The sequence below is a fragment of the Mustela nivalis genome (assembly GCF_964662115.1).
Source record: "Mustela nivalis genome assembly, chromosome: 16".
Lineage (NCBI taxonomy): Eukaryota > Metazoa > Chordata > Mammalia > Carnivora > Mustelidae > Mustela > Mustela nivalis.
The window spans coordinates 30,458,207-30,474,129 of NC_139035.1; the positions used below are offsets into that span (position 1 = coordinate 30,458,207).

A 15,923-nucleotide genomic window follows, 5' to 3' on the forward strand; every position below is an offset into this window, starting at 1 on the left:
TCATGTGAGCTTCTGGCTGCCATAGTGGCCTCTGCATCCATCCGGGTGTAACTGTGTTGGCCAACAGTCCAGCTGATGAAATTGTTCTTTCAGGTCTTATAAGTTCCTTTGGAAGGTGAAACCCTCCTGAATTATATACCACTCCATTTTCAGATGGAAAATTGACAGATGTTAAGGTTTATACTTTGATGAGAGTCCAGTGCTGTCTTTGGAGTCTGATTGCACGGGGTTTGAGTCCTGGCTATGGCTTCATCTCTGGCTGTTCTGTTCCAGCCCCCGGTGATCTGATAGCCACGGGGTGACTGGTTCAGTTCTGTCACCGACCACACACAGAGCTGGCAGATCCTGTGAGTCCCCAGGTCCCCTGCTCCCCACGTCTGCTCGAGTGGTGTCTCCGGGACACCCACACTTCTGACCAGCTGCAGTTGAACAACAGATGGAATGCAGGAAAGCGCCATACACTTGGCCCTTAAATAGCGTGGTTTTGAATGATGTGGGTCTACTTGTACACAGGTTTTTCTCGATGAACACAGTGCAGTCCTGTAAACACATTTTCTCTTCCTTTAAAAAAAAATGTTTTTTTAAGATTTCATTTTTTTACTTGACAAGACACAGCGAGAGGGAACACAAGCAGGGGGAGTGTAGGAGGGAGAAGCAGGCTTCCTGCTGAGCAGGGAGCCCAATGTGGGGCTTGATCCCAGGACCCCGGAATCATGACCTGAGCCAAAGGCAGATGCTTAATGACTGAGCCACCCAGGTGTCCCCACATTTTCTCTTCCTAATGATTTGCTTAATATTTTCTCTACTTTATTAAAAGAATTTGGGACATCATACAGAGAGCATTCAAAATGTGTGCTGATTGACTTGATGTTATTGGCACAGCGTCCAGTCAGCAGTAGCTACTAGGTTTTGGGGGAATCAAAGGTTACACTCAGACTTTAGAGGCAGGGGCGAGGTGGGTAGTCAGCACCCCTAACCCTGCATTGTTTGAGGGTCAGAAGTTGCAGGTTGTTGTAAAGGAAAACATTGGCCCAGGTCCGGGGGCAGTGCAGACCCTTGGTGCCCTCTTCCCGTGGAGCTGGGTTAGAGGATCACGTACCTCACAGCCCCCTCCTGGCCCCAGTGTGCTCATCAGCTGGGAAGCTGTCCTGAGCTTTGCATCCAGAGAGAGTTTCTGGGGGGTTTTATTACATAGTCATGCCGCCCTTTCTCTGCAGAGGTCTGGCTCCAGATCCCACCACTCTAATTGCAGGGCTGGGCTTTTTGCTACCTGGCCCATCCTGGCATTGGCTTAGGGCCACCTTGAGTCCTCTCATTAGTGTAACGAAGACTCCCATCCCTCAGGAGATTCTGGGGAGTTGAAGTTTTCTGACAGGAAGGAAGAGCACTTGTATTCATCATGCATCAGCCATGGCACACCTTTCTTCATCCTTCATCCTTCGTCTGGGAGATGAGGAGAGCAATACCTACTTGGCAGGACTGTCGCACTTGTTACATGATGCCACCAGCCTGTCTCCCAGCAGATGTGGGAAGTAGCTGCTCGGTGACTTTCATCATTGCCAAGAGCACTTTGGGTGACTGCGTGGAGCGGTCTTGAGGTCACACGCTCCCAGCAGTCCTGGAAGAAACCTGGAAACTCTCTCAGATTTGCACAGAATCACAGCCTACCCTTTCTAAGTAGATACAGATTTCCAGAAGACAGATTCTGGTCTGTGATAACCCACTCTGTCTTCAGTGGCCCTCGCTGTTTTCATGTTTGGTTATTGTAAACACTTTAGCTTAATCTGTAGCCTAGGGAATAGCAGGTCCTCAGTGTCCTTGGGTTTTAATCGAATCTTCTCCTTCCAAATGGTGCAGGAGCATTTCCTTTTCTCTGGGTCGTGTTTCCTGATCTCTAGTACCTCTGAATTCTTGACAGTTCTCCAAATTCTTGGTTGTAAAACCCAGGACTGAGTAGAGGTGTCTGTGCTGAGTTTAGCCAGTTACGGTAAGAATGACAGGAAGGTGGTGCCTGCATTTTGTCCCCTCCAGCATCCCTGACATTGTTTTCCTCACTCTGCCCCTCCTCTGTTCTCTGTCCCCAGAGTAGATCCCACTGCCTTGGTGCCTACAGAAATCCAATAGTTGTTCTAGACCTTTCACCTGTTTGCCTGCCTGTGGCAGTTCTGTTCCCTTGTGTGCTGTCCTGTGACAATGTTTGATTGTTTATGACTTGCTTTCTCCCCAGCTTTCAGAAATCTCTTCTTGCCTGATGACCTTTGCCACTTGAGAAATTACTACAATACTTAGAGGCTGAAAATTGCCGTTCTTGCTTTTTCCACAATTTTGTGGGTCAGGGATTCAAGAGCTTTTTTGTGTGTCAAGAGCTTGTCTGGGAGGTTCCTCTGTGATCCACACACCATCAGCTGGCGTGGCTGGGCCAGAGGATCCCCTTCCATGGCCGTGCTCTGGCATCTCTATCTCCCCTCCTCCACTCATTGTCCTCTTTCTGGGCCTCCATATGGCTTCCCCTGGGGTCCTCATTCCCGAGTGACCACTGGGTCCCAAGAGAGGAGCGTGGAAGCCGCCATGGGTCCTGAAGGCACAAGTGGGGAGGGTGACAGGGAGACTCAGATACAAGAGCAGCAGAGGGAGAATGTGAACAACTGGGGTCACTTGAACTCTATAGACATACGTTTCTGTCCCATTCTTTTTCATCGAGCACATTGTAGCTCCCTCTTTCCATCTAGTGCTGAAGATCCATCAATCAGTGTCCTGCTGTTTAATTTCTCAGCAGATTCACTGTTTCATTCATGAAGTATTTCTTGGGTTTTTACTGTGTAAAGACTAGCAATTCAGAAAAGTTGTATCTATCCCGCTCTGAAGCTGGGACACCTGGAGTAAATGATAGACAACCAGGATCAGAGGGTAGAGGATGATGGGTAGTTGGAGGGAGAATGCTAATTTAGATACCATGGTCCGGGAAGGCTTCTTCCAAAGTGGTCTGTGAACACGTGTAGCTGGGGCGCAGGGGAGCAAGAGCACCTGGTTCTGGGGATTGCAGATAGACCACGTTCAGCAGCTCACCAGTCACATGACCAAGGCAGAGGCGCAGATGGTGGTAAAACAGGAAAGGAGTTCATTTCAGTGATGCCAACACCAGGAAGACAGTGGACTAGTAGACTAAGACAGTCTCCAAAGTGCTGCAAATACCTCCAGGTTTGCAGATGATAGGTGTGGGGCAAAGGTTGGTGGGTGGGTGCTGGTGGGCAGTGGAGGTCAGGCTTGTCTTGGGGTCAGTCCTGGGTGGGGTCTCCCTGAGGGCAGGGCAGTCCTTATTGCTTGAGCGGGGAGTGTCAGATCCTGCCAGGAGATGCTCTGCCTGCTGGGTTTTTTGCCTGAGTTATGAGATAAGCTGGAAAAAAATTTAAAAAGAGAGACAAGCTGGAAAGAAGAGCTAATTAGTTAGAAAGTACAGACTGTGGTCCAGATGGGGACTGCTGACAATCTCTTTCACAGCGACCCAAAGGACATGAAGGATGAGACATGCAGAGTCTGCGCAGAGCACTCCAGGTAGAGGGTGGGCAGTCAGTGTGAAGGCCCAGGTTGGCATGTGTGCCATGTTGCAGAACATGCTGGAAGGCGGGGTGCCTGCAGTGAGACGAATGGGCCTGGAGGAGAGTACAGGGCCTTGGAGGCCGCGGAAGGGTCTCATGTGCTTTGCTGAGATGGGGGGCCCTGTGGGGTTTTGCGTGAGGAAGTGGTACCATCCCATTTTCTTTCCTAGTCCTGTTTTTATAAACTATGGTTCTACTCTTGTTTTTTTAATTTTGTATTTGGAAGCATTTATAAGTTCACAGGAAATTATAAAAAGAGTGCACAGGGGTTCCATATACCCAGTTTATCTTAATTGTTACATTTTATGTAACTGGCAGCATGTGCCAGGTCAAAACCAGGAAACAGACATTTGTATAATAACAGACATTTGTATAATGTGTATGTGTTTCTCTGCAGTAGATTCCTGTAGTGACCATAGCGGTCAACATGGGAACTATGCCATCAGCTCCGAGATCCCCCTTGCGCTGCCCTAAATGGTAACACCCGCCTCTGTGTCTTCCCATAACTCCACACCACTGCCAACCTGCTCTCTTACCTACATGTGTCACGTCAAGAGTTTACTATAAAAGGGATCCTAGAAATGTGGCTTTTTAGGTTGGCTGTGTGCTCCTCGCATAATGCCTTTGAGGTGGCTTCAGATGCAAGTATGGCTCTGCAGTTTGCTCCTTTTTAGTGCTGAGTTGGGGAGGGCACAGTTGGTTTGACCTTTCTCTTCCAGGGCAACATTGTGGTTTTTCCACTCTGTTACACATACCATGAACCTCTGTGTGAACAGGTTCTTGCGTGGACCTAAGGATTGATTTCTCAGGAATAAATGTTTGGGAGCACAGTGGCTGGATCATATGGGAAGAATATGTTCAGTTTTTTTTTATTTTTTAAAAGATTTTTTTTTTTTTAATTTATTTGATAGAGAGTGAGAACAAGCAGGGGGAGCAGCAGGCAGAGGGAGAGGGAGGTGCAGGCTCCCCGCCAAGCGGAGTGTCAGGTGCGGTGCTCAATCCCATGATCCCAGGATCGTGACCTGAGCTAAAGGCAGGTGCACATGGTTCATGTGCTTAAGGACTGAACCACTCAGTGCCCCAATGTTCACTTTTTTTTTTTTTTTCAGGTTCTTAATTTATTTTCAGCATAACAGTATCATTATTTTTTCACCACACCCAGTGCTCCTTGCAATCCGTGCCCTCCATAATACCCACCACCTGGTACCCCAATGTTCACTTTTTTAAAGGGCTTGTCGAACCTTTTTCCAGAGTGACTGTACCATGTGACATCTCTGTAATGGCATGAGAAATCCAGTTGGTTTGCTTCCTTCCAGTATTTTGTGTTGTTACTATATTTTTTCCTAAGGGATGTATAGTGGTATCTCATCATGGTTGAAATTTGTAATTTGTATTTCTCTAATGGCTCATCAGCCATTAGAACATCTTTTTGTGTGTTTACTTACCATCCTGTATATTCTTCATTGAAGTATCTCTTGTATCTTACGCCCATTTTCTAAAATTGGATTGTATTTTTTTCAAGATTTTATTTTTAAGATAAAGTAATCTCTACAGCCAGTGTGGGTCTCAAACTTAGAACCCTGAGACCAGGAGTCCTACTCCACTGACTGAGCCAGACAGGTGCCCCTAGACTACACTTTTGTTTTCTTTTTTAAACTATTGAGTTTTGAGAGTTCTTTATATATTCTAGATATGAGTCTTTGTCGGATACATGATTTGCAATATTTTTTCTCGTTCTGCAGCTTATCCTTTCATCCTCTTAATTGAAGAGACTCCTTGTATTTTTTTAAGTTTTTATTTATTTCCTAATCTCTACACCCCAGGTGATGCTTTAACTATGACCCGAAGTTCAAGAATTGCATGTTCAGAAGGCTGAGCCAGTCAGGTACCCCTTCAGTATATTAATATTTACCTTTATATATTCTGATTTGGGGAGCATTTTTAAGAACCTTTTTCAGTCTTACGTCCCCAAAATTTTCTTCAGTGTTTTCTTCTAAAAGTTTTGTAGTCTTGTGTTTTTACAACTTAAAATCTGTAATCTATTTTTAGTTAACTTTTATTTGAGGTAGGAAACTTAAGTCTAGGTGTATTTTTTCCCCTATGAATATCCAGTTCCTCCATCATTTTTGAAGACTATTGTTCCTGCATTGAATCAGTTTTGCACCTTTATCAAAAATCAGTTGGCGTATATCAGCAATGGACAATTGGAATTTGAAATTAAAAACACAATACCATTAGGGTGCCTGGGTGTCTCAGTCAGGTAAGCATCTGACTCTTGGTTTCGGCTCATGTCAGGAATCTCAGGTTCCTGAGATTGAGCCCCACATGGGGCTCCACACTCAGTGGGAAGTCTGCTTCTCCTTTCCTCTGCTCCTCCCCCTGCTCATGTTCTCTTTCTCTCTCCCTCTCAAATAAAAATGAATAAATCTTTTCTTAAAATGACACACAATACCATTTACATTACCGCTGGAAGGAAGGAAAGTAAATAGGTCTAGGTGTAAATCGTACAAAATATGTACAAGATCTATATGAGGAGGGGCTTCTGGGTGGCCCAGTTGGCTAAGCCTCTGACTCTTGGTTTCATCTAAGGTCATGATCCCAGGGTCCTGAGATCGAGCCCAGCCTTGGACTCCCAGCTTGGCAGGAGGCTCGCTTTTCCCTCTCCCACTCCCCCACTTGTGTTCCTGCTCTCATGGTCTCTCTCTCTGCCAAGTAAATATATAAAATCTTTTAAAAAATCTTCAGGCTCCCTGCTCGGCAGGGAGCCTGCTTTTCCTTCTCTCTTTGCCTGCCTCTCTGCCTACTTGTGATCTCTCTCTCTGTGTCAAATAAATAAAAATAAAATCTTAAAAAAAAAAAAACAATGGTGCACCTGGGTGGCTCAGTGGGATAAAGCCTCTGCCTTCGGCTCAGGTCATGATCCCAGGGTCCTGGGATCAAGCCCCACATCAGGCTCTCTGCTCAGCAAGGAGCCTGTTTCCCTTCCTCTCTTTCTGCCTGCTTTTCTGCCTACTTGTGATCTCTGTCTGTCAAATAAAGAAAATTAAAAAAAAAAAAAAAAAGACGTGGTTAAGAGGATAAAAAGAGGGGTGCCTGCGTGGTTCAGTGGGTTAAGCATCTGCCTTTGGCTCCAGTCATGATCTCAGGGTCCTGGGATCGAGCCCTGTATCAGGTTCTCTGCTTAGCAGGGAGCTTACTTCCTCCCCTTTCTCTGCCTACTTGTGGTATCTCTCTCTCTCTCTGTCAAATAAAATTTTTTTTAAAAAAGAGAGAATAAAAAGACAAGACACAAACTGGAAGAAAATATTTGTGGAACACATACCTGATAAAGGACTGGGCGGTGGACTGAATGTCGTGTCCCTACCCCAAATTTATTATGTGGAAATCTTTACCCCAGATGTCAGGATATAAAAGATGGGGCCTTTGGTAATGAGGTCTGTGGCTGGGCCTTCATCAGGGGGATTAGCACCCTTATAAAAAGAGACACAATGAGAAGATGGCATAGGCTGCAGCCCATAAGAGGGCTCTTCCTGGAAACCAGCCACGGGGGCACCCTGACCTCAGACTTCAGCTCCCAGAACTGTGAGAAACAAATTTCTGTTGTGTATCATGCCACCCAATGTGTGATATTTTGTTGTAAGAGCCTAAATTGACTAAGACTGATATCCAAAATATACAAAGAACTCTTAAAAACTCAATAATGAGAAAACAAACAAATATGGTAAAGATCTAAGCAGACTCCTTACCAGAGAAGATGTACAAATGGCAGATAAAGACATGAAAAAATGTTCAACAGCATCGTATGTTATTAGGGAAATGCAAATTAAGACAGTAGAGATATGGGAGCCTGGGTGGCTCGGTGACTTAAGCCTCTGCCTTTGGCTCAGGTCATGATCTCGGGGTCCTGGGATCGAGCCCCGCATCGGGCTCTCTGCTCAGCAGGGAGCTTGCTTCCTCCTCGCTCTCTCTCTGCCTGCCTTGTGATCTCTCTCTGTCAAATAAATAAATAAATAAAATCTTAAAAAATTTAAAAAATTTAAACAGTAGAGATACCATTGCACATCTACTGGAATGGCTGAAATCCAAACACAGACAACACTAAATGGTGACAATATGGAGAAATAGGAGTTCTCACTTGTTGATGGCAGGAATGTAATAAAATGGTACAGCCACCTGAAAGACAGTCTGGCAGCTTCTTTAAAAATGAAACAGGGACGGGGCGCCTGGGTGGCTCAGGGGGTTAAGCCGCTGCCTTCGGCTCAGGTCATGATCTCAGGGTCCTGGGATCGAGTCCCACATCGGGCTCTCTGCTCAGAGGAGAGCCTGCTTCTCTCTCTCTCTCTGCCAGCCTCTCTGCCTACCTGTGATCTCTCTCTGTCAAATAAATAAATAAAATCTTAAAAAAAAAAAAAATGAAACAGGGACAACTATCTGGCTCAGGTGGTGGAGCGTGTGACTCTGGATCTCAAGAGTTGTGAGTTTGATCCCCACACTGGCTGTAGAGTTTACTTAAAGACAAAATCTTTAAAGAAAGAAACATCCTTACCATAAAGTGCCTAACTTGTAATTGTGGATGTTTCGATGCTCCTCTCAGTCCTGTTGGCTGCACATCTTTGCGGTTCTGTTGTGCATATTCATTTATAACTGTCTTTTGGTGGGCTGATATGTTTGTTCTGTCATTACATTAAGTCCTTCTCAGGCCCCTGACAGGTTTCTTTTGAAGTGTATTTTATCTGCTATTAATATGGCCATTTCTGATTTCTTTTGATTGATGTTTCCATGGTGTATCTTTTCTATCCATTTAATGTCACCCTATTGATGTTATTAACATGTGAAGTAAGTTTCTTATAAACAGCAGGTAAGGTCCTTTTTTATATTTTTTTAAGATTTTATTTATTTGACAGACAAAGATCACAAGTAGGCAGAGAGAGAGGAGGAAGCAGGCTCCCGCTGAGCAGAGAGCCCAATGTGTGGCTCGATCCCAGGACCCCGGGATCATGACCTGAGCTGAAGGCAGAGGCTTTAACCCACTGAGCCACCCAGGCACCCCAAGGTCCTTTTTAAAATCCACTCTGCCAATCTCTGCCTTTTAATTGGTGTATTTAGAGCGTTTCCATTTAGTATACATTTTTACTCTTCCCATAGTTTTTCTTTTCTGGTGTTCCTAATTTTTTTCTATCATTTTCTTTTTGTTTTAGGAACTTCCTTGAGCTATTCTTTTAGGTATGTTCAGCTTGTAGCAAATTTTCTTGGTTTTTCATTTACCTATGAATGTCTTGATTTCAGTTTCTTTCTTGAAGTCTGTCTATGCTAGATAGGCAGTTCTGGGTTGACTGTTTTCTCTGCCAGTACCTGAAAATTGTGCCACGTCCTGCCAGTGCTTGTGATTTCTGAACATAGATTAGCTCTCCTTTGAATGTTCTAACGGCACAGGGAGGGTGGTGTCACTGTTCTCTGCTTTTGTTTTTAACTTTTTATTTCTGTTTTTCAAATATTTTAGTTATTTATTGGAGACAGAGAGAGGGAGAGAGAATCCAAGTAGGCTCCATGCCCAGTGCAGAGCCTGATGTGGGGCTCAATGCCATGACCCTGAGATCACAACCTGAGCTAAAACCAAGACAGCCCACTCAGGTGCCCCTCAAATACTTTTTTTTTAGCTCTTTCTCTTTTCCTCCTGGGACTCCTGTGACACACATGTTAGATCTTTTGTTATAGTCCCTGAGGATTTGTTGCTGGTTCTTTCCATCCTGTTTTCTCCGTGTTGTTCATATTAGGTAATTTCTGTTCTTCAGGTTCACTCGTTCTCTCTGTTGTCTCCATGGTTCCGGTGAGCCTGTCCAGTGAGGTTTTCCTTTTGTTTGCTCAGTTTTGCCATTGAAAATTTTGTTTACTTTTTTTTTTAATATGTTTTTAAATATTTTTAAGGTTTAAAAAGTGTTTAAAGTTTGTAGTTCCTAGTAGGAAAACATTATCTGAATGAATACCCTAATGGCAAACCATTGTAGAATGTTTCAGTTGCATGGGGAGCAGAGGGTTAGGGATTCTCTTCACAGCACCCCAGCTTTCTTCATGAGAAGGTCAGAGGTACACTGGTTTGTATTATTGCGACATCCATTAGGTGATCGAAGTTGCTTTTCCTTCAGCAAAGGCTTTATTTGTCAGAAGGGCATTATGCTTGACCTCCAAATTTGGCTGACAATTTACTGATGAGATTCATAACCTTTGGGTTGCTCTGATATTTTGACATATTCGCTGGGTTCTGGGCCACATCCTGGAAGGCCACCATAACTTCTGGATCCTGCATGGCTGCAAGAACTTCCGGATCACTAAGAATTTCATTGAGCCCAGGCGTTCCTGCCATTCCAGGCATCCCACAGGAAAGCCACCTGGGAAAGAGCCATACTGAGCTCCTGATTGTTGTCTGGCTTCTTCCTCCCTCTGGGCTCTCTCGTGTTCTTCCGGAGCCTTCTTAACCCTTTCTATTCTTTCTTTGATCTCTCGCTTTTCACGTTTTTGCTCATATTTTCTCCAATGTTCAGCAATTTTCTGGGCCCTCGGTTGAACTTCTTTCAGCATCGCACTAGCATCTTCATCATAATCCAGTTTGCAAGCAAGGGCAAGATCATGCGCTGCTTCTTCCCAATGGCCCAGAAGTCTATGTGCTTTCTCGCGCCACTTATAAAGCTGAGCTGAATCAGGATTTATTTCAATAGCTCTATCACAGTCTCGAATGGCAGCATTTGGCTTCTGTAATTTGATGAAGACACTGGCTCTCTTGGCATACAGAATGGCCAAGCGAGGATTTAGTTTGATGGCATCTGTGAACAAGTCAGTGGCTTTCTGTAGTTCACCATCATTTAGGGCATCAATGGCAGCCACTTTTTTATCATTTGCCTGATCCATATTTCCTCAGTTATCTCTGCATTTTCATCTCCCATTTCTTGAGGAGCATCGGTATCTGGTTCAATCACACCTTCATTGTCAATTTCTAGATCACTCTCCTCACTTGATAGTTCATCTGTCTTTATGTTTTCCTCTGCCTTCTTACTATCTGGTTTTTCTTCCTTGATACTGTCTTCTGATTTAGTTTTATGAGTGGCAGGTGGTATTTTACCCCCATGCTCTCTACCCACTCCCGCAGGAAACACATTTCCTCGGTGTGCAGAACGCTCGGATCCTGCTTACACATTTTCATGAAAGCCCGAAGCTTGCTCACTTTGCAGGGGTCCATAGTCCAGAGGCAGTGGCAGGCGACAGGCACGGCTGGGGTTGCGAACCATTCCAGGCGCGGGTACTAGCTCAGCGTGATTGTGTAGAAAGGGGAGGCTCTGAAAATTTTGTTTACTTCTTTCCGTCTTCTCTTTCTTTGCTGAGACTTCATTTTTTTTTTCATTTGTTTCGAGCCTGTTCATGATTTTCCCATAAGTACTTATATTGTGGCTGTAGTAAAACCCTTGCCAGGTGACTGACTCCAACACCTGGGTCATGTCAGTGGTCCACCTTCTGTGTTTCTTTTCTCATTAAAGTTGAGATTTTTTCTGGGTCTTGTTTCAACAAGTAATTTTCAGTTGTGTTCTGGACATTTGAGTGTTTTGAAATGTTGAGTATTAACTTACATTTTCTTCGTTGGAGGCCTTCTCTGACTGTGCAGGGGAAGGGGAAGCCACCTCTTGGCCATGGGCTGAGACAGGAAGCCCAGGCTCATTGCTCTACCTCCATTCACACTCACTGGGTGGGGAGATGTGTTGTTCCTGCTGGGCGACCATTAACATCCCCTCAGCCTGGGTAGGGGCACCTCGTACTCTTCCCCACAACCTCCAGGAACCCGGGAAAAGCAGAGGTGGAAGTGTCAGCTCTCCACTGGGCCTTTTCTGACACTGCCTAGCATGAAAAGAGAAACCCAAGATGGGGAGGTAGCTGTTAAAATTCAAATGACACTGAAAAGCAAAAAATAAAATTACCCTCTCTGTCCCTGCCCAGAGGCAACCACTGGTAAAGTTATGAGCTGTTTCTTTTGTATTTTTTTTCCATATTTTCAAATAATATGCTCATATTGCTGTTTCTTATCAGTTTCATATGCTGCTGTCACTGCTTTCTCAGGCACATGAAGATTTATTATATTCACTGTTGCTCCACATGCGGCTGCCGTCCCTGCCACTGCCACCCCGTCGTCCCCACATGATACCGTTTCTGCACAACTTTTGGTCACATCAGCAGTCGGTGTTTATATTACCAGGATAGTGTACCTATTTCTCTGCGTGGACCCAGGAGTTACACTGTGATCAGAGTTCTGTTTTCACATAACCTTCTCATTCTTAGATGTAGAAACTCTAGTTTTCTTTCTCTTGCTTTGTTTTGTTTCTATTTTTCATTATCTGATAAAAATATTGACCGTGGTCAATATTATTTGTGTCCATGATTTATTTTGCCTTTGTTTCCAGAGCATTCTCTGCTCTGGCTGCAGTCTGGGCTTTTTGAGTTTGGTATATTTGAGGGTATCTCTGTTCCCTCCTCATTACTGATTGGTAGCCTGGCTGAGTACAGGATTTTGAGTTGAAAATTTTTTTTTATGATTTATAGGCCTTGCTTTTTTTTCTCTTAAAAGTTTTGTGTCGGGGGCACCTGGGTGGCTCAGTGGGTTAAAGCCTCTGCCTTCGGCTCAGGTCAGGATCCCAGGGTTCTGGGATCGAGCCCCACATCGGGCTCTCTGCTCTGCAGAGAGCCTGCTTCCTCCTCTCTCTCTCTTTGCCTGCCTCTCTGCCTACTTGTGATCTGTCTTTCAAATAAATAAATTAAAAAATCTTAAAAAAAAAAGTTTTGTGTCATACTGATCCTTTTTATGTGACATTAAAAAAAAAAATCTTATTTTTAAGTGCTCTCTACACCCAGTGTAGGGCTGAAACTCACAACCTAGAGGTCAAGAGTTGCACATTTTACCATTTCAGCCAGCCAGGCATGCCTTATGTGACATTTTGTTAATTTGTTTCATGTGTATGCTTAGCACTTGGTGAGTCTTAACCCTCTGGATTGGACTTTTAATTTTTTTTTTTTTAAGATTTTATTTATTTATTTGACAGAGAGACATCACAAGTAGGCAGAGAGGCAGGCAGAGAGAGGGGAGGAAGCAGGCTCCCTGCTGAGCAGAGAGCCGGATGGGAGTCTCCATCCCAGGACCCTGGGATCATGACCTGAGCCAAAGGCAGAGGCTTTAACCCACTGAGCCACCTAGGCACCCTGGATTGGACTTTGAAATGTCTTCTTTTCTCCTAGTCTCTATTTCTGTCTTAATTTTTCCCCTACTTTTTGAGCTACTGGTTTTCAGAAAGTAAGTGAAAGATTGTTGCGTCACCCTTCACCTGTGGTTGCCCTGTGGCCCAGCCACAGCTCTCCTGTGTTGTGTGGTCCGCCAGAGTCCACACCCTGCCCTGGAGATACCCTGCTTCCCATGCTGTCTCCACAGAGTAGTACAGCTAGACCACAGATATCTTGACTCACCTCCCTTCTTCCATACTGGCTCCAAGGGACTGTCTGTTCCCACTTCAACCCGCGTCGGGCTGGTTGGAAAAGCGGGTGCCTGGTACGCAGATGCGTGAGACTGGAAGAGCCCTGCCGGCTTATTACTTACTCTTCCGCACAGCAGGGATCTGTGTCCTACTGTAGCCACACACAATCCAGAAAGTTTCTGCCCCCAGTGTACAACTCAGGTGAAGAAACACTTCCTTTATGATGGATAAGTTTCTGGACAAGAATTAGGTATGAAGTTTCACATTTTGATAGAAAGCTTCTAGTTGAGGGTCCCCATCTGCTGTAAGCCCTTCGTAACTCTTGGGTGACAGGGGGATGGCTTACATGGAAGAGATTCACTTCACCTCATAGGATATTCAGCCACTTTGAGTTCCAAGTAAACTGCCCTGTTTCCTTACATATCTGGCCTTGGGTCATGGCGGTGCCTTGGGGCCATGGTCAGACCTGTGTGTCTTGCCCTTTGGCACAATACTTTATATATATATACATATATACATAATAATTATATATACATAATAATGTATATATGTATATAATATGTATATATGTGTGTATATATGTGCCCTTTGGCACAATACTTTATATATATATACATATATATGTATATATACATAATAATGTATATATGTATATAATATGTATATATGTATATAATTATATATACATTATATATACATATATATAGGCATATATATATATATATATATATATATATATATATATATAGGCAAACACGGCTCAGCCACCGCAGTAGTGCACGCAACACACGTCAGAGCCCCCCGCACCCCCCTCCCCCTGCCGCAGCTACTGCTGGGGAACAGGCACGGGGCACTACGGACCTCCCCCTCCCGAGGCCACTGCTCTTAAGTGCAGGAGACGGAGCTGACTTTCCTAGTACACAAAACAACCCGAGATGGAGACGGGAATGCATCCCCACATATAAGAAAGAACCGAAAATGACCTAAAAAAAAAAAAAAAGGCGAACGGTGAGCAGCGGCGGCGGCGCGGAGACGTGCAGCGGAGGTTTCTGGTTTCGGAGCCCAGCGGCCGGATGGGTGAAATCCTCCCTGCAATGGATCCTCAACAACCACTGCTTCGCCAGAGAGAAGGAGGGGGACAAAGCCAGCACCGCCGTCCACGCCGCCTGCGCCATGCATATATGCCTTTATATATATATAGCCGTGTTTGCCTACATATATATGTATATATATAATATATATATAATACTTTATATATATGTATATGTATATATAATATTTTATTTATTTGACACAGAGAGAGAGAGAGAGATCACAGGAGGCAGAGAGGCAGGCAAAGAGAGAGGGGGAAGCAGGGAAGCAGGCTCCCTGCTGAGCAAAGAGCCCAGTGCGGGGCTTGATCCCAGCACCCTGAGATCATGACCTGAACCAAAGGCAGAGGGTTAACCCACTGAGCCACCCAGGTGCCCCAGTACTTCCCTTTTAAAGATGACTTAGGCCCAGCCTCACTTCTGCTGCGTCACAGGAACCTGGTACATGAGAGAACCCAGGAAGTGTTTGTTTAGTGAATTGTAAGAAGAGGCCTACTTTTCTTTCATGAAGGCTGACCCACCTTGTAATACTTTTCACTCAACACATTATTCACGGTCTCATTAGCCTGAGGATGGATCCAGTTTGTAAGGAAATCCGCTTGATTGAGAGGTGACATAGCGTTAACTTTACCAGATTCAGATAACTTTACAAGATTCATTGGTATTGAGTGTATTTATAGACTCCTATGGCCATCCCAACCATCTGATTTTAGAACATTTCTATCACCCTAAAAAGCAATCTGTTGTTGGCCATTACTCGCCATCCTTCCCCCACCTCCAGCACTTCTGCCTATGTAGGCTTCCCTGTCCTGGCTCACTTATGTGATAGAGCTGTCAAGTCCACCTGCCTTTACCTAGCATCCCCTGTTACAGACCATAGCTAGCACGTACCAATACTTAGTCCCTCTTGCCGGATAATGGTCCCTTGTGTGGGTATACGACATTTGATTCATTCGCCAGTCAGTGGACATTTAGGTTGTTTCCACTTGGGGGCTTGTGATAATACTGCTGTAGACATCCAGGTACAAATTTTTGTGTGGGGATATATATTAAAATTTCTGTGGGGTAGATACCCAGGAGTGGGATTGCTGGGCCACGTGGTGACTGTGTTTACCATTTCAAGAAACAGCCAGACTTGTCCGCAGTATTTTACATCCTGCTAGCAATTGTAACAAAGCAGTGTGTGAGCATTACGATTTCTCCACATCCTCGCCAACACTTCTTATGTCTTTCTTTCTGGGCATAACCATTCTAGTATGAGGTAGTATTTCACTGTAGTGTATCTTCTTTTCACTTGGGTTATGCCTTGTCATGGAGTGGTAAGACTTTTAATTATTTTAGTTAGGAGTGTATACCAGATATGTGACTTGCATATGTTTTCTCCCAGTCTGTGGGTTGTCTTTTCATTTTAAATTTTGGTGAAGTCCAATTTATTAATTTTTTTAAAGCACATGCACTTTTGTTGTCATGCCATATCTTTTAAAAAATCACTGCCTAGCACAAGGTCACAGGCAGGCAGAGGGAGAAGCAAACTCCTCACTGAGCAGGGAGCCCAATGTGGGACTCGATCCCAGACCCTGTGATCATGACCTGAGCCAAAGACAGATGCTTCACTGACTAAGCCACCCAGGCGCCTCCTACGAATGTTTGCTCATCATAATTGGGATTATTAGACCAGGATTACTTTTGAGCTTGCAGATCTGGCTTTAAGATCCACTTGTATTCTTAAGTTA

The 15,923-nt window shown here is 44.5% G+C and overlaps 1 protein-coding gene and 1 pseudogene across 8 annotated transcripts in view; one reads left to right on the forward strand and one right to left on the reverse strand.

The window, feature by feature from the left end:
• The window catches only part of NVL (nuclear VCP like), a 99,732-nt gene that overhangs the window by 50,414 nt on the left and 33,395 nt on the right, over positions 1 to 15,923 (forward strand). Inside the window, exons 19-20 of one of the 7 annotated variants that reach the window (XM_082704506.1) lie at positions 3,994 to 4,073; positions 5,420 to 6,660. The exons of the other annotated variants lie outside the window; for them this stretch is intronic. Coding sequence (XP_082560632.1) covers positions 3,994 to 4,070 — 77 coding nt within the window. The 3' untranslated portion in view covers positions 4,071 to 4,073; positions 5,420 to 6,660. Of the gene's footprint in view, positions 1 to 3,993; positions 4,074 to 5,419; positions 6,661 to 15,923 lie in introns of those variants that run through there. 7 annotated transcript variants of the gene reach the window in all.
• Positions 9,725 to 10,827, reverse strand: LOC309849728 (hsc70-interacting protein pseudogene; annotated as a pseudogene). The gene has a single exon. The product of its transcript is annotated as a hsc70-interacting protein pseudogene (transcript).